This window comes from Wasmannia auropunctata, unplaced genomic scaffold (assembly GCF_000956235.1).
Source record: "Wasmannia auropunctata unplaced genomic scaffold, wasmannia.A_1.0 LD336035.1, whole genome shotgun sequence".
NCBI lineage: Eukaryota > Metazoa > Arthropoda > Insecta > Hymenoptera > Formicidae > Wasmannia > Wasmannia auropunctata.
The window spans coordinates 515,367-541,124 of NW_012026855.1; the positions used below are offsets into that span (position 1 = coordinate 515,367).

A 25,758-nucleotide genomic window follows, 5' to 3' on the forward strand; every position below is an offset into this window, starting at 1 on the left:
TGAGAGAATAAATGAGAAAAAATTGTTATTTAATATTTATTATATTTTATAATAAAACACATTGTATTAATTCAATTTTTCTTTATAATTACGTTTTTACTTAATTGCAGTGACATGTATATTCATTATCGATTGTTCCAAAACAATGATTTCTTTTTTTTTAAGTGGTATAAATTTTATCATTTTACTCTTTTATTAAAAAAACATTGCTTCTGTGAATAATTCTTTTAACATTTAGAAAGTAGAGTGTACGAAATTCAGTTTCCAATATGTACGCACGTGCGAATGTGTGTATATTCCTTGATACCATACTTTTTATTAGATGAGATATAAAAGTATTTGTGCTAGACGTGTAAATAATACATCACTTTACAATTACGAAACTAATAATCTATTCAAGATTGGTTGTGTTATATAAGTTGTATATGCCTGAGATGACACAAAACAATGGAAGTACATCCATAGATATAAAAACAAGACATATTTATATATTTACATATAATTTACTGTAAAAATAGAAATACGATTAAATGAGATGCATTGTGTTGTAATAGAAATTGATATTCCATAACACAATGTTAGTTAAAAATTCAAATTTCTAAATTGACATTGATTGCATCCTTTGTAAAAGACAATATTAGAAAATGAAGTAGTCAATTAAGTACTCATTTAAATTAAAGTCTTCTCATCAGTTTTTTTTTATAATATTAACGTTAGACTTAATTTTCGCGAATAGAACATTTTACCATTTTTATTTATATTTATCTTTTATGAAATTTTAATCAAATGTTTTTTTCTGTTTTTAATAAAAATGTTTCGTTTCCATTAAGGAAATCATATGCGCGTACATACGAATATGATTTATTCTCAGTCGGTTCAGCACTGCAGTTAGTCTTTTAAATCATTAGTTTATTATGAATAAATTTATATTTTTTCTAAATGTATATTACACCTGACTTCCGTTTGACACAAACGTCTTTTGTTTGTCACTGTTATTACAAAGATGTGTTGAAAATCGTTTTCATAATCTTCTATATCATACTTTCACACATTGGCCTCATGAAACCTGAAAGCAACATATATTTTTTATATTATTTAGCAATTAAATGTTCAATTAAAATTTCTTCAAATTTCAATCAAACAGATAATTATATAGATGTATTGTAAAGATTGATAAAAAAAAGCTATTTATAATTTATCATGTTTATTGTCACATATACTTTTTAAATTTAAGATTAAAGTAAATACAAATACCCACCAGTGATCAGAATGATCTATATGCAGTTGGATAACGTGTTGGTAAACTTGTGGTAAGAAAACGTGACCAATGTTCCCATCCCAGAAGCTTTGCAATTTCAATGCATTTTTCATCAATTTCTTTCAACGGTTTCTCCTCGTAATAGCGTGTCAATAATTTCAAGTAACGTCCATAATGATTATTGATGTGCGCATGCCATAAAGATAAAATAATAACCTGAAGAAGATAAAGAAACAAATCTTATTTATCATTTTACAGTATATATATATATATTTATTAATTGTCTAATTCTAATCTTTATTCGAGGTATGTGTAAATGTATATGTGGAAGTATATACATTTATGTATATTTGTTAATATATGTTGAATTTTTGTCCATTTTAAAGAATGGCTTTGAACATAATAATGATATTATTTTTACCTTGCTATCAGTAGGTTCAGCGAATTTTTGTACTTCTTGCCAGTGATGTGTAACGCTCTCAAGCAAATGTTCAAAGGATCCATCTCCCTCCCCAGTCTTTGTTCCATGTACATACAACCGCGCCAGTGCACAGCCTTTTTTCACTAATCCCTCAATCAAACTGTTCTTTTGCTTCTCCATAGTTACTTTGATTTTAGCCGCATCAGGGCGCTGATCGTTTTTCAATCCATAATACGCCAATAACTTGTCTTGATCAATATTTGTAATTACAGAGTCAGCAACGGTTATTATTTGATTGGCAAACACAACAGCGTTTTCTGAAAGCTCCTTTTGCGGTATGTGTCGCCGTGCCTCAGAGGAATCCAAAGATGTCAACATGGCAGTATGAACAGGTAAGTGATCTGAGAATGCGCCTTTTAATTCTGCGTACAACGAATTGGTGTGCTCGCCAGGTTCTATTATAAATAAGAACAGAATAGAATTGATATTAATTCAGGAAAATAAAAAAATTTTCAGTTAACATATGACATGTGAAAAATGTCACGTATATTAAAGACCACGTTTGTAGATATTCATGTTAAATTTGTCACATTATATGATAACAAATGTCAGAGTTTTCAAATAAATTATGTATTCTGTTAATATGGACTGCTTTATCAAATATCGTAAAAGGATAAAAATTGTAATCATGGGCACAGTTGACATATAAATTTCTGTAGAAAGTTAGATAAATGCAACAATTGCAATTACATGCTCAAAGGTACATGTATCTTATATGGTAAAAAAAAGGACATAAATACATAAATGTTCACATCTTAAATTCAACCCAACTTACTTATAGACGGTGCTATTGGTAGAATATAAACCGGAAAAAAAGATAAAAAATATATATGTGATGGTACTAAATATTAATAAATTACTCTAAATATCTATTACATCTATCGTATATCTAAACATTAACATATCTAAATGTTAGATTACCAAATTTGGCAAGGTAATTGCATTTTAAATCTCTTATTGCTTCCTGGTATTCATCCCACTTTGTAGTTTTCTCTTTCTCAGATTTATGAGTAGGGCTGACATTTTTCTTGGCAGGCTCAGATATGATGTATTTAAATACGTGACTATCCACGTGACTATCCACCTTCTTTCCGTTATCATCTTTACAGAAAGTCAATGTACCTTGAAGATAACTACCAGGGGTAGCGTATTTGGATACTCTTTGCAAAAAGAAAAGAAAAATATTTAATGTACAGTAATATATAAAAATTATACATTTTAATCATAGCAGCTTTGTTATTTTTTTTTTATTATATGTATTATGTGCTAAAGCCAGATCGAAAAAAGGAAAATAAGCTAAATATTATAAAAAAGCGCAATAACGATCATAATATATATACAATAGAATATACTATTCTTGCAGAAAAATAATTCCATTCACATCAAATATACGTTACATTAGCTAATATATTACATTAGCATATAAAATTTAAAAGCGTAATATATATATATATATATATATATATATATATATGTAAAAATGTATATATATAAATATATGTAAAAATTCGAATAATTTCTGGTGGAATAAAATATGTGCAACTAGATAATAAAATTTGAAAACTATCCAAATATAATAGATTTATGAAGAAGTTTTTAAAATTTGCAACATTTTTAAAAAACAGTAATGTCAAATTAAATAAAAATAGCAGCAAAAGCAGTAGTTTATTTCTTAACACGTAAGCAAATTTTTTAATATTATATAAGTTTGATTTATATGTGTACTGTTTTAATTCATGTATTATGATATATGTTGATGCCTCTGTCTCATATCTAAGAATAAAAAAATAAATAAAAATTTGCCTACGCTTTGAAATGTACCTTTTTTGCAATAAGCAGTATTTTGATTAAGAACAGACATCAACATGCATTTAAAAATGTGTTAGTGTCATATAAGTGAGTAGCAATTGCCTTTGATTTTATTTAAAGCTTTCAAAGTATATAAGAATTGTATTATAAACTCACTTGTTTTCAGTGCTGCAATGTAATGAAAAAAAAAAAGTTATCTTAGTAGCACTTTAGCACTAAATAATTATACTATGTTATCAAATATCTTCAAATGTATATCACAGAATTTACATATACATATACATATATATATTTTTTAAGTAATTAGACATGGATATTTTTTTAACGAAAACGCGCACGTCCACAACTCTTTTATTTATAATTTGATCTAGACAGTTAGACAGTTGGAAAATCAAGAATGTTTTAGGAATTGAGTTTCAAAAAAGAAAATTAAAACGATAAAATTATAAAACTGTATTATTTATTCATTTTTAAGAAAATTTTACTTCGATAAGATATTAATATGAGACTCAATTGTTCAATATTAAATGTAAAATATTTAATATTAGAAATTAAGGAATTATACAAAAAGAATTTCCAATATTAAGAAAAAATCAGTTCCAAATTGATTAAAGAAAATGTACGTAAATTGTATGACATCAATTTAGAAAATATATATACATATACATATATACATATATTATAATATTAAAATAATATTCATAAACGTTTTGATGCTTATACATATATATACATAAAATGTATAATATATATTTTTTCATAAAAAAACGTTTGCATGAATATTATCATTCAAATATATTTAGTTTAATAATCAAATAAAAACGAAAAAAAACTACTATCTATAAAAAATCAAACAATATTTAACACTCAAGTATACTACCAAAGTACAATATTAATTTTTAATTTATAAAATTATTAAGAGTTTATATACACAATATTTTTATATACAAAAAATATAAAATTTTGCACAGAATATTTTAAGTGCACAGTTTATCAATGTATAAAAAAATTATGTGATAAAGGTGATTTGTAGTACAGATCATTATAAAGGATATATTTTTAATATATATATCATATATTTTAATATATGTGATGTGAATTATATGCAGTAGTGAACATGTATATAAATGTAAATACCTACAATGTAAAAAATTTAATGTTAAAGAGATAAAAATAAAATTTTAATATTTAGGTTCTAAGATTATAATATATTATAATCGCGCGGTTTATTTGACCGATTTAAACTAAAAAAAATTGTAAAAAAATTGTAAGATTCACACTTGATAATATCATGCACCAAATTCCGCTTTGTTGGCACTTTCCGATTACATTGTTCGTTTCATTGTTTTTTTCAACATTCCACGGTCTATCCTGATAGTTTAATTATTATAATATGTAAAATAAAATATATAAAATTGATATTAATAATTTATATATTTTTTTTTACATAAAATGTTGCAATCAGAAACTTTAAATAAATATATTGGAAGTTTTCAGTTTAAATTATAAAAAGTATTATAAAATAATCTTTACACAACTTTAATAATTGCAAAATTAGTTTTATACAAATAATTATTAAATATTCAACTATGTCAATAGGTCTGTTTTTTGTAACTAAACTAATGTACACTTGTTATATTTAAAATAAAATATATAGATATATAATATATATTTGGTATATTTATTGGCAAAAACAAGCTAGAAAGTTTTTAATGTAATTCAGTGTAGCGACAAAGAACAGACCTATTATCGGTAATAAATTAAGAAATGTCAAACTATATTAATTTATATCTATAACACAATAGCAGATACTAAGAGAAAGTGTTATATATGTAGGTATAAATATAAACACACTTACTTGCTTTCGTTAGACAGTGGAGCAATGTACAAAGGAAGAATATGACCAGGTGGAATAGATCCAGAAACCATTTTTTTTCCGCCAATAATGGCTTGCGATTGATAGGCATAAATGTCCAAATTAATTGGTGTACTAAGCTTCTGACTCAAAAGTAACGGCATGTCTGTCAATCTTTCCAGCAAATCCTTTTTCTCGTGACGTATATACATTTTCAAAGTGTAGTCTCCCTTTTCTAGTTTGTGAATTGTATACTGTAAAAGATTAATATTATTTTCATACATTAAATAAAATTGTACTTGGACCAAATCCCATATTTATATCTTGGAATTATTATACTATTGTTGTAAAAAAATGTACAATGTATCGTAAATATATTTCATTATTAAATAAAAATACTATCGTATACTTATCATTGTAGAATTACATTAACTTTTTTACATACATATTAATATATTTCATGTATTAATTATATATAAAAGAGTTAATGTAATTTTACAATGACAAATTCAATACAATATTCAATACAATTAGATATTTTAATTAAATGTTCGTAATGCAAATTAAAAAACTCACTTTAGATGGATATGCATCTCCGCAACTTATCAATTGTTTGTTACTGTCGTAAATCATCCACATTTGACTTTCATACTCGCTTTCATACAACAAATCACTGAGCAATGCGGCATTTGGTGTGACTTCAGTTGATTTTGCCGAATGGAATGTGTATGTTAATTGTAATCCATATATTTGTCGTGACGGTGGAATAATATCACGTGCTCGTAAAGGAGCAATTTTCGATTCGATAGGCCTATAACAATATGGCAAAATGTATCTCGTGTAAACATTAGTGGTGAAAGAATTATGGAATGCAAATTTTAAATAAAACATACTTTAAGACTTGAACAGAGGTTTTCAGAGTAACGTTGGGTACTACTTCTTCGTTTCTAAGAGAGCTGCGTAATTCAAGGCGATTTATTCCATCTCCAGATAGCATTGTAAGATTACCTTTTATCAAATGAATTCCATGAAATTCTATAGTATAATCGATAAACATATCGCCAAGATTTGCCCAATATTTAGCGATAACTACTTCTAAAATTAATCCACCCTGAAAAAACAAAAATATTTATAGAGACACATAAATTACAAATTGAATCTTTATAAATGTATATTCTTATTATTGTATATTCTTTAATATAAATATTTTATACCTGAACAGCAAATGGTTGAACAGTTTCCGACTGAGACGTAACGCTCATCAATCTGTTAACTTCAAGAGTTTTACAGGCTAAATGAGGTTTTAATTGAATAGTGTGTATCACAAATCTACCAGTCTTATCCTTTTCGGTGCTCTTTAATCTGAGAACTAATATATAGAAAACGGGATGTAATATATATAACATTATCTATATTATATTAAATAATAATAAGATAGATACACATCTTTGATATCTTACCTGCCCAAGTCGCATCTTCTGGGACAAGAATAAAATGACGCTGAATTGTATTAGGTTTAAATAAAACATTTGAGTATGTTAAGTCTGGAAGAAGTGCAGTTTTCGGTATTGTCATTGGCTGGACAACAGTTACCGGAATTTGAAATACTGGTCCTTTCGCGATGTTAGTTACGTCATATGCTCGTACACTAAAAGTTAAAAATACGAACTGTTGCAATCATTTCAAATTGTTTAACATAATGATACAATATATGTAAAATACATTAATTTTACCTAGTAGCATGAACACCTTCTGGTAAATTAGAAGCTTCAACTCTAATAGCAAAAACACGAGGCATATGCATCAAGTCCAAATGTGTCGGAAATTGGACCCAGGAAGCCTCACACACGAGTGTTAGCTTCAGATTAAAGTCAATTTTACGTGCTGGATCTACAAAACGACATAAACTTAATTGTGTAAAAAAAATTATTTTATACATCATTTATTCTAGAAAGATTTGACATCGTGATAATAAAATAAAAGACAATTGCAGAAAATCGTTGTGTGCAATGTTACCTATATTTTCGCTATTTATGAATACTGGTTCGACCGTAATCGCATATTCCTTTGGGCGATCAATGACACCTGTTCTGATATGAATGCCTTTAGAATTATTAACGCCGCAATTGATGGCAAAGCGTACGTCTCTTTCGGGCGCTTCACAACACGAAACGAGATTATCAAATGCACGTTCGACTTGCAATAGGCCTGAGCCTTGTGTAAGTGGATCTAAATTGGATATATAAAGAGCGGTGTTCTCAAGAGCCCTTTTTATACTATAGGGAGAGTATAAACAACCCTTGGCGAGAAGACCCGATATAAGAATTGCTAAAATATAAAAGTTTGATATTAGAATATTTTTATAATCGTATCTATCATTAAATGTGTCACATAGAGATTTTAATACACACCAACTGCCCCAGTGACATGTGGACTTGCCATGCTTGTACCATTCATAAGTTGACTTTTTCTAAGAGTAAAATTTGGAACGCTGGTGATGGCACCTCCTGGTGCACACACTGTTATACCAGCACCTCCATCTATCATTGGACCACGGGAGGACCAAGTATACGGCATGCCTGGCATCTTTTCTCTTAAAGCATATTCAGCTACCATCATGTCAGGTGATACGTAAGCACCAACGCTAATAATACTGTTTGAACTGATGTCAGGAGGAGTCCCTATGTTTTTTTAAAAATATTTGGATATAAGAAAACACATAGTTCTTTCTATAATTAATTTTTTAAATACATATCAATATTGTACCTATAATATTAAAAAAATTGTGATAATAAAATAAAACTGATTTTAAAAAGCTGATATAATAGTATGGGAGAAGAGAATTAATAGAATTTTATCATATTTACCAATAGTACACAGAGCTGGGCCAAGATTGCCAGCAGATGCGACCCAACTTATGCCATACTCGTCAATAACTTCGTTCATTAATTCTCCTATTCTACCTGTATTTGACCAATGAGCGTGTTCTCCGTAACTCATGTTTATGACATGAACTTTATCTTTGCGTTGCATTAAATGAATTATCGCCCGCACTATAGCGGTTCCAGTTTCCATCGTGCCAAGACGTCCATCACCAACAGTTAGCGAAATAATTTGGGCACCTGGTGCCACTCCATTCAATTCTGGATTATCGGGAAAATACGCAGCCGCGATTGACGCCACATGTGTCCCATGACTCGCTGTAATATAATTCAATTAAAAGAAAAAGTCTAACAGAAGAAAATCAGCATTTAATTTTACAAAATTTTAATATGATTTTTTGTCATACTTACAGCATAAGCTGACAATTTCTAATGTATTGCCTTCATCATGAACATTAATACTAATATTTAACTGGTCTTCCTGAGTAAGAGGCGCAAATTCTCTCGTGACAGAATATTCACCAAGAAAAACGCCAGTTTCCAGATTACCCACTTCAGTCGTATCAATACATGCTCTGCCGCGGAAAAGATATGCATCAAATTAAACAAGTAAATACAATGCAAATGACTTAGATTTCGAACAAATAGATATGTGCATATTTAGGTTTATCACATACTCGGAATATGATTACCTCCAAATGTTACCATCGTGGAAAACAACGCAATCGTAAGTAGGTCCCACATCGCAATACTTTTTTTCAATATTATTCAATATTTCAACTCGAGCTTCGAATTCTTCCTTTTGCAGTCTTTCTTCCGAAGTCGATAATTGTGGATTTTTACTCTCAAATTCCTGCACATTATATATGAGAATATTATATAACTATAATTTTTTTATTAATATAAGATGTCCCGAAATTCGCGAAGCAAAATAGCAAGAAAACCTTTCGAAAAATTAAGTAAAAAAAGTTATGTAAATTTTTATTTTAAGCAGTAGTTTTTAATACAAGAGTTTAAATTTAGCCAATTATAGATTAGTACCCGCGTGAAGTGTGCGACCGTTAACACTATCGACGCGCTCACGGAAATGTTTCCGTTTAGCCGTAATCTGTAATTGTCTAAATTTAAACTCTTATATCAAAAACTACTACTTAAAATAAAAATTTACAAATAACTTTTTTTACTTAATTTTTCAAAGACTAGCTATAATATTTTAATTCGCGAATTTCAGGACACACTATATAATTATCAATCACCAATTATTAATGAAAAATTAATACATTGATATAACCTCATTTTATAAATTAATACAGAACAATAAACATTTTAATAAGAAGAAAATTGCTTATAATAATTTAATTCAACATATAAAATACATTTTTAATTATAATAAAGTTTTATGCCAATAATATACGTTTATATCTTTAATTTCTTGCATTTATAAATTCATCTTTTTTATTTTTTGCACGCTTCTTTGCACTTATAAATTAATTTAAATTATGTACTATAAAAATATCACAAAATTAATAAAAAATATGCTACACACATGTAGCGCATATAATAGGCTTTGCTTCAGTATATATTATATAATAGAATCAATGCCTTTACAATAGATCAATCTGCCAAATACAAATATAGCATTAGATACGGATCACTGTGACGTGTTGTGAAATAGCGGCCTCATTTAATTGCATGGTTTGACATGCTCACGACATTCCTATCTTTGGATCACATGGACTAAAATTCTAATTATAATGCTACTCAGATATTTCTACCGTTTTCCAGTAATTATTGCGACACGCCAGTAATATTATAATTATGTATGCATCAAGGAAAAAAATAGCAACGTGACGTTGCAAACATTGGAAATTTCTATGAAATTTCTTAAATGAATATATCTTGATATGTTAAAAGAATAAAATGAAAAATTAATAACAGACATTATTAGCATATTTAATTCGATTCCAATATTTATATATGCCTTTGTTTAAGATTATAAAAGATTAATTGCAAAAGTTTTGAAAGTTGCAAGTAAAAAAGTGAGGTGAATTGTAAATCCATTTTGGAAACAATATAAATTGAAAGTATCAATATATTGTAATAAAACATTATACCTGTAATTGTCTGGAAGCTTCTGCAAGTGCTGCTTTATGTCCATCATCCCAAAGACGTTTCTTGCGTTCAGCAGCTACTCTTTCCTTTAATTTAGTAGGATATAATGAATACAGATTCTTCAAACCAATGTGATATTCTCCACTAGGATTATTCCAAGTAGATGGAACCTAAACACCACATAATTCATACATATACTATGTGTGCTGTTATATTAAATAAATAACAGTATTTATATTTTATCTTATTCACAATTATACAATATTAGTATATATATATCTTTATATCAGCATAATTTTATATGTCGACCTTAATAGATTATATATCTTCGATCTTAATAGATTTACTTCTGTGTTTACTCAGACTTGTAACTGATAATTTAAAAATATTTTAAAAATATTAGGTTATAAATAAAAAAAATATACACAGCATGATTTTTTAAAGCAATATCTCTTCTAAACAATCAAACAGTTTATAGCAAACATACCTTTAATTTACGACCTGTCAGACCAGTTATATATCCATCTGGCGCTTGAACAACTTTGCTAGTATCTACATCCCCTGCTCCGCTGCAGTCAAATCTCTCAATAATTTTTGGTTTCCCATCTGAAGTCACCTAAATCCCACGTACATTTATAAATATTTATTTTCCATTAAAATTTATTATTAAAGTTATATAGTTTTCACATTTAAAAGATATAAATTTGACAAAGATTGCTTGAAAGTACAGTACATATAAAGAAAGTAAAAATGACAGTAGTGCAACTTCAAAGTTTGCTATTAAATAAATATACTGACAAAAATCATGGCATAATACGAAAGTAGGTCCTACAAATTTGAAATTACTGTAACAAAGCTCAGTTGCAGTTAACAAATTTTAAGCTATTATCAATACGACAAAGCCCATGCAACAGCGGCTCTCTGACACTCGACAGAATTTCTTCACGACATGACAATGCCATCACTGCCATCGGGAGGATCGTCATATGGAGCAAAAGTAAACGAACGGCATGACTTTTATCTTTCAATAGAGATATGTAGTTGGCGAGATGCGGGGGAGGGGAGGGGGGGACAAATAAGGATAAGGAGCGCAGGAAACGGTACTCCGGTCTATAGACACGTTTACCCCTCCAAGATTTTGCACTCGAGGTTTCCGGGGAAACGGTGGAGGGCCTCGAATGAAGAGAATTAGAGCGCCCTACGGGAGGCGTGTCGACCGAATATAACCAATGCTCGCGAGGGGGGCTTACACCCTCGCCGCTTACCTGCATACCCGGAGCCCCGGGGTCCACCCCCGAGTCGAGGATCGCAATGACGACACCCCGGCCATCGTACTCGGGATACTTGGTGAGAAACTGTGTGACACCTGTCTCTTTCTTAGGCAGCAGGCCCCAAACAGGAAAGTTACAATCGATGATGTCTGCCATGTTTCGAGTGCCACTGCCACCGTGACTGCAGGAAAACCACCCGACCCGAGATGTTTCCTTTGTACTGCCGTAGCCTTATATATCAATCGAAGAACGGGCTCTGCGCCTGCGTACGCGCCAGTTGGATGCGCCAATTTTTGAGGTTAGGTTAACGACAGACGGTACATACATACTACATACATATATGTATTGCACCCGTGCTGTCAAGAGATGGCTAATTCACAAGCCGAGTTTTTTTACGCTAATTTCATTTTTATAGATGCTTTACAAATAAACATGCTACTCAACACAATATTATATATATTGTCATAAAACTGCATTATTTTTTCCCCTATAATTTTCATCCGCATAAATAACCTTGGAGGTGATAATCATTAAATAGAAGCATCAATGCTTCTCTCTGATAGGAGTGCAATTTTATATATAACTCGAATATATTATTTACAACATTTTATAATTTGTGCTAATATCTACACGATAATATTCGATATAGATATACATATATCTACAAATCGTCGACATGATATAATTAATTAATTAATAAAATAAATCGCAGTCTTTTTCATGGGATCACAAAATTTCCTCCTAAAAGTCCACTACAATGAGAGTAGTAAGTCGTAAGTCGTAAAAAAATTGACTAATCAGAGTCGAATATGAAAAGAATAATCAATTGTGATTGGTCAATTTCTTATGACTTACAATTTACTACTCTCATTGTAAATGAACCTTTATAGTAAAATATGTGAAGAATAATCGACTCTGATTGAACATTCATTTTTACGGCTTACTACTTACTACTTTCATTGTAGATGGACCTGTAAAGGTCCATCTACAATGAGAGTAGTAAGTCGTAAGCCGTAAGAAATTGACCAATCACAGTCGATTATTCTTCTCATATTTGAATATGATTGTTCAATTTCTTACGATTTACTACTCTTATTGTGAATGGACCTTTAAGATCCATTAGCAATAAAAGTAGTAAGTCATAAGTCGTAAGAAATTGATCAATCACAGTCAATTATTCTTCTCATATTCGACTGTAATTGGTCAATTTCTTACGGTTTACGACTTACTACTTTCATTGTAGATGGACCTTTACAGGCTGTCTGCAATGAGAGTAGTAATCGCAATCCGTAAAAAATTGACCAATCACAGTCGAGTATAAAAAGAATAATCAAACTGTGATTGGTCAATTTCTCGCGGCCTACAACTTACTACTGAACTCCTCATTGTAGACAGTCCTGTAAAGGTCCATCTACAATAAGAGTAGTAAATCGTAAGCAGTATAAAGGTCCATTTACAATGAGAGCAGTAAGTCGTAAGCCGTAAGAAATTTACCAATCACAGTCGATTATTCTTCTCATATTCGACTGTGATTGGTGAATTTCTTACGGCTTACGACTTACTACTCTCATTGTAGATGAACTTTATATTGGCGGCTCCAATTCAGCGATGTAGGAACTAAGTAGCACATCCATTTTAGAGACACTGTCGATAATATCGTCATGTCGAAAGCGGTGCGTGTCCGTGCTATATCCACAAATTGTGAGGTTGTAAAAAATATATAACATATAGATATATAATTATAATTATAGTAATTATTCAGTCTAGAGGCCCTACCTTCAATTTTGATAAATATATAATTATTTTTATAATTTTATAATTATATTATAATACAATCAACACTGCGATTTTATCGACAATGTCGCAAAATGGATTGGACGTTGGTGCCGCCAAGTGTGTAGGAGAGTTGTTGTTCTGCCTTCTGCGTCGTCGGTCGTCCCGACTGGTCCCGACGAGAAGGACAGGGATGGCGAATCTCAAGTCTCTCTCTGGCGCCGCGCGTCAATAATCACAAAGGCACGTCGCGTGGTGCAGGTTCATCTTGGAAGCATCTCACGGAAGCGCGATCGAACGCACGTTCGGTCGGTTTGCCCGTGTTACCGCGGCCGAGGAGGTTATGTTCCCTGGCCCGCCGTGCGTGTATTTTGAATCGGTAGCCAAACTGGCTCGACTCCGCGGACGCGCGTTTCCCGTGTCACGGCGCGGGAGAACGCGACGCTCGTCGTTGCCGTCAGTCGTCGGGCCGCGACGGGAGTGACGTAAGCGCGACATCCGAGCGAGTCATGTGCAAATTTAAAGCATGGTTGTCACGCAACGGAAGATGAAGCAGATTGCGATCTTTGCGGTTTGCGTGCTGCTGGGTGAGTCCCTCCGCGTTAGGTTATAAGTGGGGTGCCCCCGGAACGAGGGGCTTTCGCACCGTTCAAGCACGTACCAAAGTCAGGATCCGAGCAGATCCGAAATTCGCATCGCGGATCCTGTCAGTCTATTTTGACTCCTTTGCGCCGCGGGGCAAACGTGATTTATTCACGGCTAATTGCACGCCACGGTCGGACGTGCGATAAGTTCAGCGACTGCGAACTCACTCGCGCGTCATAATTTCCGCTCGGTTTCGCGAATTCGACGTCCCAAGCGATTCTTCAAATCCCTCCAATTTAAATCCCTTTTCTCCCTTTCGCCCCATAATTTGATTGTTAATGTCGTTCAGCGTAATTGTTTGTCTTTTAAATTTAAGTTCGTATGTTACGTTTTACGTAACGACAGTTGTACGATTTTATCTTTACACTTTACCACCGCGTGAAGAAGAAATTAGCTACGTTACGTTGCAAGAACAGCAGAAGTGTTTGAAAGTGTCGCCCGACGTGTTATCTCTCGTGTATTTATAACACCTAGCTACGTAAAACTCGATAAAAGCCGACCTTAACTCTGAAAAATGAAACGTACGAACGAAAATTTTCTGAAGGTTGCAACAAGTCGTCGCAAGAATGAGTTTCCGTTAAATAAAATGAGGGACGAATATTCTCAAATTAATTTTTTTTCTTTTTACGTAAATTGAAGCGCGTAACATCGATAAAAGGCGCCTCTTATCGCGATACGAATCGTTGCCATAATTAACCACCGGCGACTATCCGTCGCGATCGTCACATTATCAAGAGATATAATCTACGTGTTTTTATCGGTAATCGAACATCTGGTTTCAATCAAAGTCGTTACGAAAAAAACGAAGGTCTTCGTGTTCTTTTTTCGCTTCAATTCACTCAAGTGCTGCCTTGGATTATTTCGGTATATAAATGTAAACAAAAACAACTGAGCGCGAATAAAAAAGTTAGTCTTCCGATCTTGTTTTTCATAAAACAATGAGAATTGGATTAACATATAAATTCAACATAGACGATCGGAAAGCTTTTGAGGCGCGCGAATATAAGCAGCGTATAATTTATGTAATTATATAACATTTAGCCGCGCGTTCGCACGGAGCATCACTGCTCAACGAGCGTTGGAGAGTAAAACAATTGTAGAGCGGGCACATTTCTTTTGGGCATTAGCTGCTGCTGTTGCCCGTGTTCCATTTTGTAAATTGAAAAAAGATTGTTATTAGTAACGATGCATTAAATGAAAAAGTTAAATGTTACGAAAAGCAAAAAGTTTATCGTTCTATCGGGCTGAAAATTTTGCTGAAATATTATGCCACTTTAAATCAAAATTCACTTAATTATGAAGTAATATGCGTAATGCGATAATGGATAACGCTCGAGTACTATTTAATGCATTTAACGCAGGTGCGTGTCTCCCGTATTTCTTCCGAGCCAGTCTATAAAATATATCCGATTTTATTTATTTTAAAAAAGGACTCCTCTCTTGCACAAAATTATAATTATTTTATTTATTAGTGTAAAATTATTTTACCTATTATTACGATTACAAACGTAATTATTTTATTGTTCTATCAGGCTGAAAATTTTGCTAAAATATTATGTCACTTTAAATAAAAATTTATTTAATTATGAAGTAATATGCGTATATGCGATAATGGATAACGCGCGAATGTTATTTAATGCATTTAACGCGAGTGCGTGTCTCCCGTATTTCTTCCGAGCCAGTCTATAAAATATATCCGATTTTATTTATTTAAAAAAAAGAACGCCCTTTTTGCACAAAATTAGAATTATTTTATTTATTAGTGTAAAATTATTTTACCTATTATTACGATTACAAATGTAATTATTTTATTGTCCTATCAGGCTAAAAATTTTGCTGAAATATTATGCTACTTTAAATAAAAATTTATTTAATTATGAAGCAATATGCGTATACGCGATAATGGATAACGCGCGAATATTATTTAATGCATTTAACGCAAATGCGTGTCTTCCGCATTTCTTCCGAGCCAGTCTATAAAATATATCCGATTTTATTTAAAAAAAGGACTCCCCTCTTGCACAGAATTAGAATTTTATTTATTAGTGTAAAATTATTTTACCTATTATTACGATTACAAATGTAATTAATTTTATTGCCGTTGAAGACTTTAATTTAATTAGGTATAAAGAATAGGTCTAATCCCAGATTCGTAATATCGTAATATTTCTCACTGTTACCCTCGTAACAGTCCTAGGCTTTTACAAGACTCTGGTGACTACGGAAGAGGAACGATCTTTTAACCGCGGTCGACACCGCGCCGTTCTCGGCGTGAATAAAGTTAATTTAGACGACAAGAACGAGCTCGCCGAGGACGCGACGCAAAAGATTCGCAATGTCGGGGACGAGCCGTCCGACGGGGACATCAGGGACATCGAGGAGGCGAAGGTTCGGATCCGCGAGCTCGAGGGTAAGCTCCAGCATCTGGAGGCGGCGATCAAGAACGGAGTGGCGAAGGACTTCCCGACGGTGAAGTTCCTAAATTACAAGAATCGGAAACGAATTCTGGTGACGGGCGGCGCGGGTTTCGTCGGCTCCCACCTGGTGGATCGGCTGATGCTCGCCGGACACGAGGTAATAGTCGTCGACAATTTCTTCACCGGCAGAAAGCGAAATGTGGAGCACTGGGTCGGTCACGAGAACTTCGAACTGGTGCATCACGACATCGTGAGGCCGTTGTATCTAGAGGTCGACGAAATCTATCATCTCGCTAGCCCGGCCAGTCCGCCGCACTACATGCTGAACCCCGTGAAAACGATCAAGACAAATACCTTGGGCACCATAAATATGCTTGGTGAGTCAGCTGCGTGGAGGTTAAATTTGAAAACGGAGGAAAACTATTCGAGGATATTCGATTATGTAATCTATATTGACGGTATTATTTCAGGACTCGCAAAACGAGTCGGCGCACGAGTATTAATTGCGAGCACGTCGGAAGTTTACGGGGATCCGAATGAGCATCCGCAGGCTGAAACCTACTGGGGTCACGTAAATCCTATCGGTAAGATTCTGTGCGATGTAATCAGATTTTTTTTCTTTACCTTCAAATTGTAGTCGACACTTCGATACAATTGACAATACTGTTGGAAATGCAGGTCCGCGGGCATGCTATGACGAGGGAAAACGGGTTGCCGAGACGTTGAGCTATGCTTACATGAGACAGGAAGGCGTCTCGGTCCGAGTTGCACGGATTTTCAATACTTTCGGCCCGAGAATGCACATGAACGACGGTCGTGTCGTGTCGAATTTTATCCTCCAGGCTCTACAAAATGATTCGATCACCATTTACGGCAGTGGGAAACAGACGCGATCATTTCAATACGTTTCCGATCTAGTGGACGGATTAGTAGCACTAATGGCATCTAACTACACCTTGCCTGTGAATATTGGAAATCCTGTCGAGCATACGATCGAAAGTAAGAACTGCTTGTTATCTTAATCATTTGACAATATATATTTGTGATATTTATTGAAGTTTAATATTCTAATTTGCCTCAGAATTTGCGCGTATAATAAAAGACTTGGTGGGTGCTACCAGTGAAATTATTGAACTCGCAGCGGTCGAGGATGACCCGCAGAGAAGACGACCGGACATTAGCAGAGCGAAAAAATATTTAAATTGGGAGCCCAAGGTTCCTTTGGCTGAGGGACTGAAAAAAACCATAGTGTATTTTGCAAAAGAATTGCAAAGGACAAAGCATTCTCAAAAAAGCAGCTTTAAACAGTCTTCTTACAAAAACGATCACGACATTGTAGAACAACTTTAGAGAATCAAGTTTAATGATACGATTAATGTATCCACTTTCGGAAGTGGCGTGAAAGTGCCATTAAACTATGGACCAGTATGTGCCAAAAAATCCCCCGTCCAATTTGAATTTTGTATAATTTATATATAGCAATCAACACATAAATACACTTACAATATGCGATCATTTAAGTAATTAGTCTGTCAAACTTCTTCCAGTCAGGTGCACATGCTATGTCCTTTGTAGGCGTAATAATTTAAAATATACTTTTATTTCTTTTTCCATGATTCCCTCTCCATAGCTCTCTATTTCTTTTATTAATTTCTTAATTCCAAATATATAATCAATAATACATCGACAATATATTTTATATCAGAGTGCATAGATGTTAAATAGGAAATTTTCTTCTATCTCATATTTCAGTGTATTTCATATATTTATAATTTTTATAGAAGAAGAATTGAAAAATGGTGCTGGTGACATAAGTATTGTTTTCCTTTTTTTACGTACTCGATCGCATATTAATTTGAAAATGAGGTAATTTCGCTTATTGTTAGATAAAATAATATAATTTATAATATAAATGATATATAGCTAGGAAATGTTTTTTGCTTTTGATTCATTTATTATAATCATAATAGTGATATTACCGATGTACTTGCAATAAAAGCTTAAAAAATGTTTATGTTATTCAATAGTAATGAAAATTCGTGAATTCTTGTACGTAATACGATTAAAACGGATGGTATCTAATACCGACAAAATAATTTATAATTTGTAATTTATATTATACGATACATAACATATAGATATAGCGTGATTATAAACTGTGAGACTGTAATAACAACGTATAAGCGAGAAAGTAATTTTATATTTTATATATAAGTGTAGCAGGAATCACTTTTACGATAATGTACTCTTTATAACGTAACTTGTATGATGTAATTAATTCTTATATTGTCGTTGTCGAAAATTATATAATATTAATTTATCGCGACAAATTCTTTTCCTACGGATGTGAAAATAAAATTGATATAGAAGTATATATATATATAATGTAAATAACTAGCTAAATACGTATGAAAATGTCTTTGTATCAAAGTGTAAATTTAAGAAATATAATGATATATACGCTGAATATGAGTATATATATATATATGTATATATATTATATAATTACAAAAATATAATTATATATAAAATATATAAATATATGTATATAATTAAAAGCATATTTATTTGGTATTATCTTTATTTAGTAAAGCATAAATATTGCTTATTTCTCTTAGCTACATTCTCCTATTTTTATTTTTATTTTTTTCTTCTCAAAACAAAATGGGTATTATCTCACATATTATCTCATGATTATCGTAAAATAAAAAGGACAATAGAAATTAACGACCTAAAGCATGAAATCCAATTAAAATTAATTCCATTTAAATTTTAACTTAATCTAAATTAATATCCATTTTTCGAAATTGTAAAATAATTTTGCAAAATAAAGTTTAATCGAATCACTGTTCTACTTCTCTATATTCTCTATAAGGCGAATCTTTCCAATTGTTCTTGATCGACTAGAATGTAATCTCGTTATATATGCACGATCATATTTGCAAGGCGAACTTACTTTCCAGAACGGATGGAATTCCAGATGACAAAATTGTCCGTGTCGTTTAGAACGACTATTTGAAGGGCCGATTGGTCTAATGAATGTCGCGTGGGCCATGACGGGGCGCGCGTGGTCGACCGTCTTATCTCTTCGGGAAAAGACGAACGGAAGGTGAAAGGAATAAATAGAAAAGAGAAAGAAAGAGAGAAGGCGAGGCCGGGTTATTCTTAACGATAATGATCGCGTCCGGGATATACGGCGACTTGGCGCAAATGAAAGTGCCACCGCGCGCGAGGGTGATGATAATGACGATGATGATCTAATCGTTACGAAGGCGTTCGTACGACGTTCAAGTCGGAGCGCAAGGAGCACGTGAACGGCTCACGCACAGCTATACGTGCTTAAAAAAGGGGAAAAAAACAAGGATATGAAATCAATCATCACAGATTTATTTGTCTCAGTCGCGATCTTCATGCGCTTTTTGCATCCGCAATCGCGGACGCAAATTAAATTGCGCGAGATGGATTTTAAATAATAATCGCATCGCTCTGCAGGTGTCTCTTTGCTCGTGCATCATTAAAGAGACGCATGTTAACGAGACTGGCACGTGGCACTCTATGTGCGCTCACGCGTAAATAGTAAAGTTCATTCGTAATTTCATTGCGTAACTTTCTCGTGACAGAGACATGCGTTCCGGAATATCGTTATATATACACGCACACAGGCATCGAGTATTCGCGTATGAACTATATGGAACTTCAATTACACGCCTCGGGGGAAGTCGGGGGCGCAGCCGTAGGGAAGTAAAACTGACGTACGGACGGGGGTAGCGCGCGGTGGCATGTGTGTGCTCTTGACACTTCATTGATTTCAGCTCGATAAAATAAATATCGCACCGATAAAAATGCCCCCGCGTTCACCTGCAAAGGTTAATTTGTCCGCAATGCGTTACGTAAGACGGATGAACGACTTCCCGGATATCTGACGAACGTCGGCGAGCCGGGATTCACACACGAGTATATGCCGCCACATTCATTAATCTTATATTAATTTAAAGTGATTGATTTCGCTAAACGCGATGTCGATATTATACTTCTTCAGAATCTCTATTCTTCGATCCTTTCTTGAGCTTTGATTTCTCATTGTCAAAACGCGAATTAGAAAAGCACACGCTTATTTAAGATTCCGACAATAGTGACAATATATAAGTGCAAAAATTATAAACGCACGAACAAAATTTACGGATATGCCTTAACGCATGAATTATTACAGTATTGGAACATATATATATTTGGTGCTAATGTTCTGTATCTAAATACTCACGTATCATAGCTTTAATTAGTACTAATTATACAATTAATTTGTTCTATTAATAATATATTATAAAATATATTATTTCGTATACATATATATATTTTTTTTTATTATAAAAAAATTAAATATTGAATTATTATGAAATAACCAACAGTTATGAGGCACGAAAGTTTGAATATTTAAATAAGAAGCAGGCGTCTCAAATATACCTCAATACACGCGCAAATTTATGTAAGGGCATTTTTTAATGACCCCACGCGCACGTTAAAATGCCATCACGACATTATCCCGGTTGTACGGAACCACAGCGACCGTTGGCATTCCTCAGGCATGCCTTTATAGCGTGACATAAGGGACGATATTCGTATATACACGGAGGCGTGCCCTCGAAATTTCGGCTTATCGCCGAGCTCCAAATATCTGGTCCGGAAGAGCCAGGTGAAGCTTCGGAAGGAGGCGAGTTTCTCGCCGCGAATTTCGGCCGGATATCGCGCGACTTCGGCTACGCCGAAGTTTCGCCGTAGTCCTCCACGTAAACGCGCGGGCGAGCGCGATAAAGGTCTCCTTCAAAGATGTAAGGGATTAAAGCGAGGGTGAAGGGTTAAAGCGCGTCCATGACCCAGCGATATCTCGGGGCACGAAAGTGGCGCGTCATGGCGCAGGTGGGTTACGATCGACGTGCCGGGCGTAAGTAATAGGAAGACGGACACGTAGGTATAAGCGTCAGTCAGTTAGTTAATAAAAGCCGAGAGCAATAAAAAGCTCCTCCTCTCCCCGCAACTTCCCCATGCCCGTCGACCCCGCGATCGAAACACCCGGCGTGTGTTGGAATATATATATATATATATATATATATGTATACGGGGATATTTTACCGTCGAGCCGCGTATGTGCCGTTTTCGATACTAATTCTCGCTAAAAGCTTTACGGCCACGCTCGTGACTTTGATACGGTCACCATTATTATATTTTGCGTAAAGCGAAAATTTACGGGGATGTTCCGCGCCGTCGGCGCGTTTTACGATTATTGTCGCGCGTTCCGGAGAATATTTCCATTCCCGCGATACCGGTGAATACAATTCGTTTCCTCCCTCCCTCCGGCCCTCCCCTCTCCAATTCACGAGCCTTAATTGCGTTTTCGCGATCTAAGAATATCCGGCCGCGATGCATCCGCGTCACCGCGGATTCTTCTTTAGCCGTATTAAAACGAATGACACCGTTTGACATCGCGTGCATGACTCTAAGAGATTCTAAGCGTATACAATTTCTAGAATCAGTACGGAATAATAAAACGGGAATTATCAATTCTGATGTGCTTGTATATCGCTGTAATAACGAGAATCAGTTCTAAGAATAGAGTGAAGAAAATTCTGATTGAAGAGAATTAAATTGTTTGAATAATTCAACGCGTAAATTGTTGATAGATAGTACATAACGTCATGAGTATAAATGTTACAATGAAAAATTGTCATAAAGATTTTTTGCATCTTAATCATTCTTATTTTATTTTTGCATATAATTTGTATTCTATTTTTAAAATTAATTTCAAATACCACAATTTTATGTCATTCCGTACGTGTAACATGCTGTGTGTTACAACACAACCTGTTTGAAGCTATATCTTGGCTATAGCTGATTTATGTATATATTTATGTTTGACGTAAAAATAATTGAAACATTCATTTTGTTTTCTTAAATGAAATTCGTTCTCTGAACGCATCCGATATCTAATAAGAAAAATTAATTTTCTAGGACTTTCCAGGATTTATTCATATGAGCCATGGCACATAGAAAAACTTAAGCCGTAAGACGTAAGCAGTAAAGAAATCAACATGTTGGATTTGTTATTAATTTTCTAGGAATTTCCAGGATTTATTCGTATGGGCTATGGCACATAGATAAACTTAAGCCGTAAGACGTAAGCAGTAAAGAAATCAACATATTGGATTTGTTATTATAATAACAAATCCAACATGTTGATTCCTTTACTGCTTACGTTATGGCTTTAAATTCTCGATTGTGATCGATTCGCTTACTGCTTAAGTTTTTCTGTGTGCCATGGCCTAGCTATTGCTTGAAATTTTAAAAAATTTGTATATTAAAAATGAAATAAATACGTGGACGTTGCAGAGAAAGAGAAAGCTAACAAGGAACCCTCACAAAGTGCACAATAGCTACAGCATAGAGAAAATTATCCAAGCATCTTGATTCTCCTCCCTTTGGATCACTTTCCACCCAACAACTAGACCGGAAATCAAATAAATATAAATAATAAAATAATAAAATAAATAAAAAATAATAAAATAAATTTTTTTTTTTAATTTTTTGATAAATTATTCAAGCATCTTGATTCCCTTTGGTTCACTTTCCACTCAAAAACTAGACCGGAAATAAAATAAATATAAATAATAAAATTATAAAATAAATTTTATTTTTTTTAATTTTTCGATGCCTGTCGTAGGGAAAACTTATTTAAAAAAATTTATTTTATTATTTATATTTATTTTATTTCCAGTTTAGTTTTTGGTTCGAAAGTGATTCAAAGGAAATCAAGATGCTTGGATAATTTATCGAAAAATGAAAAAAAATAAAATTTATTTTATTATTTATATTTATTTTATTTCCGGTCTTGTTTTTAGGTGGAAAGTGATCCAAAGGGAGTCAAGATGCTTGGATAATTTTCTCTATGCTATAGCTATTGTGCACTTTGTGAGGGTCCCTTGTAAGATTCTGAACTGAAAAAGTACAACGTAAAGTCATGAACAGACATTCTTCCATCGCACACCAAACGATCGCATTCCGAGAATCGCAAAAACGAATCTTCACGCTGACCGTTTATTCTCGAACGAGAATGTCAAGAGGCGCAGTGTACGCGCGAGAGAGAACAGGATCAACATTCGAAAGTTGTTCTCAATTCGGAATTCCGAAACCGCGGGTACATCCTTAATATACCGCGTGGCGCGTCTTCGGAGTCCGCGTCGCGAATTCTGAAAAACGAAAAAATTTTTCTGTATGTCGCAAAATTTTCAAGTTTCTCCGCGCGTCGTCCGCGAGTGCGCGTCGTCGCGCGGCCCGCGCGATCTCTCTTCCGCGCCGATAAGTCAACGCCAAGCTGATGCTTCTCGACTGATCGGCCACCCGCCAAGACACCGGTTTCGAGAGGAGAGGAGAGTCGGTGTTCTCGTCGGGGGAAAGATGCATTTTACACGACGTCGTAGGACCCCGGCGAAGCCGAGATCGACGTCGTGCAGTTTTCCGTCAGGGGAGGGAGGAGCAGCTGTTTCCAGGCTGGACGGTGCAGCGGCGGCGCGGCGTCGGCGGCGACGGACCGGCGGCGGCGGCGAACTTCAGTCTGGTCGCGACCGTCGCGCGTGGAGGTTGCGTCGCGGAGTCGCGTCTATTTTTACCGTGGTAACCGCGTCGTCCCGCCACGTGCCCGTATTCCGTGCGTCCGTTCCTGACTCTCTTCGGCGATCGCCGATTTGCGCGTCCGAATCTCGCCGGCTCCGAGTTCCACGTCGGGACGAGAGGACGCTCGCCGTCGTTGTTAGAGGTCGAGTGTTCACCTTCGGGAAGCAGCGTTGCCGATGAAAGTCCGCGATCGCTGGCTGGATCTTCTCTGCGTATAAGTAAGTCCTCTTTTTTGTTTCCTTTCTTTTTTCTTCGCAGACCCTTCACAAGCAACCCCGCCGATTGTCGACGCGCGTACGTGCGCGCCATTCATGTGATTAATTGTCACGCGAAACGCTTTTTTGTGTATCTATCATTAATGAGGGGGACACACACATTTTACTTAATTAATGTCTAGTAAAATGTGCCGATTCAGACACGTCAATGTATGTATACGTCAGTTAGACACGATGCTTTAAATCCGCGATTTTGTAGGAGTACTTTTAACTGATCCTTTCGCGAAAAAGTTAAGTTATTTTCGATCTAAATTATTCGTACGCCGGTTATATTAGATATTTTTTTTAGGTAAGATATTTTATTAGGTAATATTAGATATTTTTTTATTTCGTCGCGTTAATTTTGCATTATCAATTGTTTCTAACAAGTAATAATCAAATATAATCACGCGTTGCAATGATCACGCCAGGTGATACGAAGAGAGAGGTTAGTAGTATTATTTTAACGGGTGTTCACTAATGCAGCGCGACTTTGTTGGCTTTTTCTAAACTTCGCAATTAAAACGGATGCTCCTCTTCCTCCATTAATTTGATATCGATAGAATAAAAAATTGTCAATGGAATTTAAATTTTCGCGAATCTAAATCGTCCGCGAGTTCGTAGTATTTGATTGTAAATATCGACGAACCGGTCAAATTCTGCAAAAAAAACGGTGGTCCGGCACGTGTAAATGGACACAAATAGACGTTACGGCCAAGAAGCGTTGTACGAAGAAACGCGTGTCATGTTCCCCGGAAACTTTCGAATACGGCGTAAACTTTTTCCACCGAAAGGAAACTTAAGTACGTTATAGTTGCATGTGCGAATTTAAGTTATAATGCAAATCGCGGAAATCTCTGTCCATTTTGAAATTAATCTTGTATGTATAATCATATTGCGATTTAACACCGGAGTGTACGTAGTCGCGACGGTATATGTATATTTATATAACATAAAATGCGGCGTCTACAATGAAACTTAAAACTTACACAGAAAGAACAATTTTGTTGAAAGACCTAAAAATTTTTGCTAAAAACAGATCTGAAAATAATTTTTTATTGAATCATTAAAATAATTTGTTGGAATGTTAAAACTGATAAGTATTGTTATAAAACGTTTTGATATTTTTGCAATCATCTTGACTTTCGCACAAAATAATTTTGACTATTGAACAAAAATTATTTTCAGATCTGGTTTTTCAGCAAAATTGTTCTTTCCGTGTAAAGGTCCATCTACAATGAGAGTAGTAAGTCGTAAGCCGTAAGAAATTGACCAATCATAGTCAAGTATTCTTCTTTTATTCGACTGCGATTGGTTTAATTTCTTACGGCTTACGACT

The 25,758-nt window shown here is 34.1% G+C and overlaps 3 protein-coding genes across 6 annotated transcripts in view; 2 read left to right on the forward strand and 1 right to left on the reverse strand.

The window, feature by feature from the left end:
* Window positions 1-22: 22 nt before the first annotated feature.
* Window positions 23-11,927, reverse strand: LOC105452243 (tripeptidyl-peptidase 2). Of its 4 annotated transcripts, XM_011693191.1 has the most exons (20): window positions 11,663-11,927; window positions 10,885-11,013; window positions 10,400-10,567; window positions 8,978-9,138; window positions 8,697-8,860; window positions 8,271-8,603; window positions 7,815-8,084; window positions 7,420-7,731; window positions 7,137-7,293; window positions 6,864-7,051; window positions 6,618-6,772; window positions 6,297-6,514; window positions 5,980-6,214; window positions 5,407-5,657; window positions 3,705-3,716; window positions 2,661-2,899; window positions 2,515-2,526; window positions 1,680-2,134; window positions 1,259-1,474; window positions 23-1,066 (listed from the first exon to the last, which is right to left on the reverse strand). In XM_011693191.1, exons 1-19 carry the CDS (start codon window positions 11,822-11,824, stop codon window positions 1,265-1,267), a joined length of 3,831 nt encoding a protein of 1,276 aa, XP_011691493.1. In that variant the 5' UTR covers window positions 11,825-11,927; the 3' UTR covers window positions 23-1,066; window positions 1,259-1,264. The 4 variants fall into 4 exon arrangements, with proteins under 4 accessions (XP_011691493.1, XP_011691495.1, XP_011691494.1 ...); XM_011693193.1 differs by lacking the exon at window positions 2,515-2,526; XM_011693192.1 differs by lacking the exon at window positions 3,705-3,716 and having other exon boundaries at window positions 11,663-11,926.
* Window positions 11,928-13,547: 1,620 nt separating this feature from the next.
* Window positions 13,548-18,970, forward strand: LOC105452244 (UDP-glucuronic acid decarboxylase 1). Its single transcript, XM_011693195.1, has 5 exons — window positions 13,548-14,028; window positions 16,278-16,880; window positions 16,974-17,087; window positions 17,182-17,502; window positions 17,585-18,970. Exons 1-5 carry the CDS (start codon window positions 13,968-13,970, stop codon window positions 17,851-17,853), a joined length of 1,368 nt encoding a protein of 455 aa, XP_011691497.1. The 5' UTR covers window positions 13,548-13,967; the 3' UTR covers window positions 17,854-18,970.
* A 5,139-nt stretch (window positions 18,971-24,109) lies between these two features.
* The window catches only part of LOC105452245 (extracellular sulfatase SULF-1 homolog), a 75,026-nt gene continuing 73,377 nt past the window's right edge, over window positions 24,110-25,758 (forward strand). The window contains exon 1 of the mRNA XM_011693196.1: window positions 24,110-24,383. The gene's annotated coding sequence lies outside the window, so the exon portion shown is untranslated. The remainder of the gene's footprint in view (window positions 24,384-25,758) is intronic.

Bases quoted from the DNA above. Each gene is read 5' to 3' on its own strand.
- LOC105452243 (XM_011693191.1), bottom strand. From the start codon at position 11,824: ATGGCAGACATCATCGATTGTAACTTTCCTGTTTGGGGCCTGCTGCCT. The intron at 8,085-8,270 runs GTAAATATGATA...AAAAAAACATAG, and splicing joins CCCAGCTCTGTGTACTATTG to GGACTCCTCCTGACATCAGT. The intron at 5,658-5,979 runs GTGAGTTTTTTA...AATCTTTTACAG, and splicing joins GAGATGCATATCCATCTAAA to TATACAATTCACAAACTAGA.
- LOC105452244 (XM_011693195.1), top strand. From the start codon at position 13,968: ATGGTTGTCACGCAACGGAAGATGAAGCAGATTGCGATCTTTGCGGTT. The intron at 14,029-16,277 runs GTGAGTCCCTCC...CCCTCGTAACAG, and splicing joins TGCGGTTTGCGTGCTGCTGG to TCCTAGGCTTTTACAAGACT. The intron at 17,088-17,181 runs GTAAGATTCTGT...TTGGAAATGCAG, and splicing joins GGGTCACGTAAATCCTATCG to GTCCGCGGGCATGCTATGAC.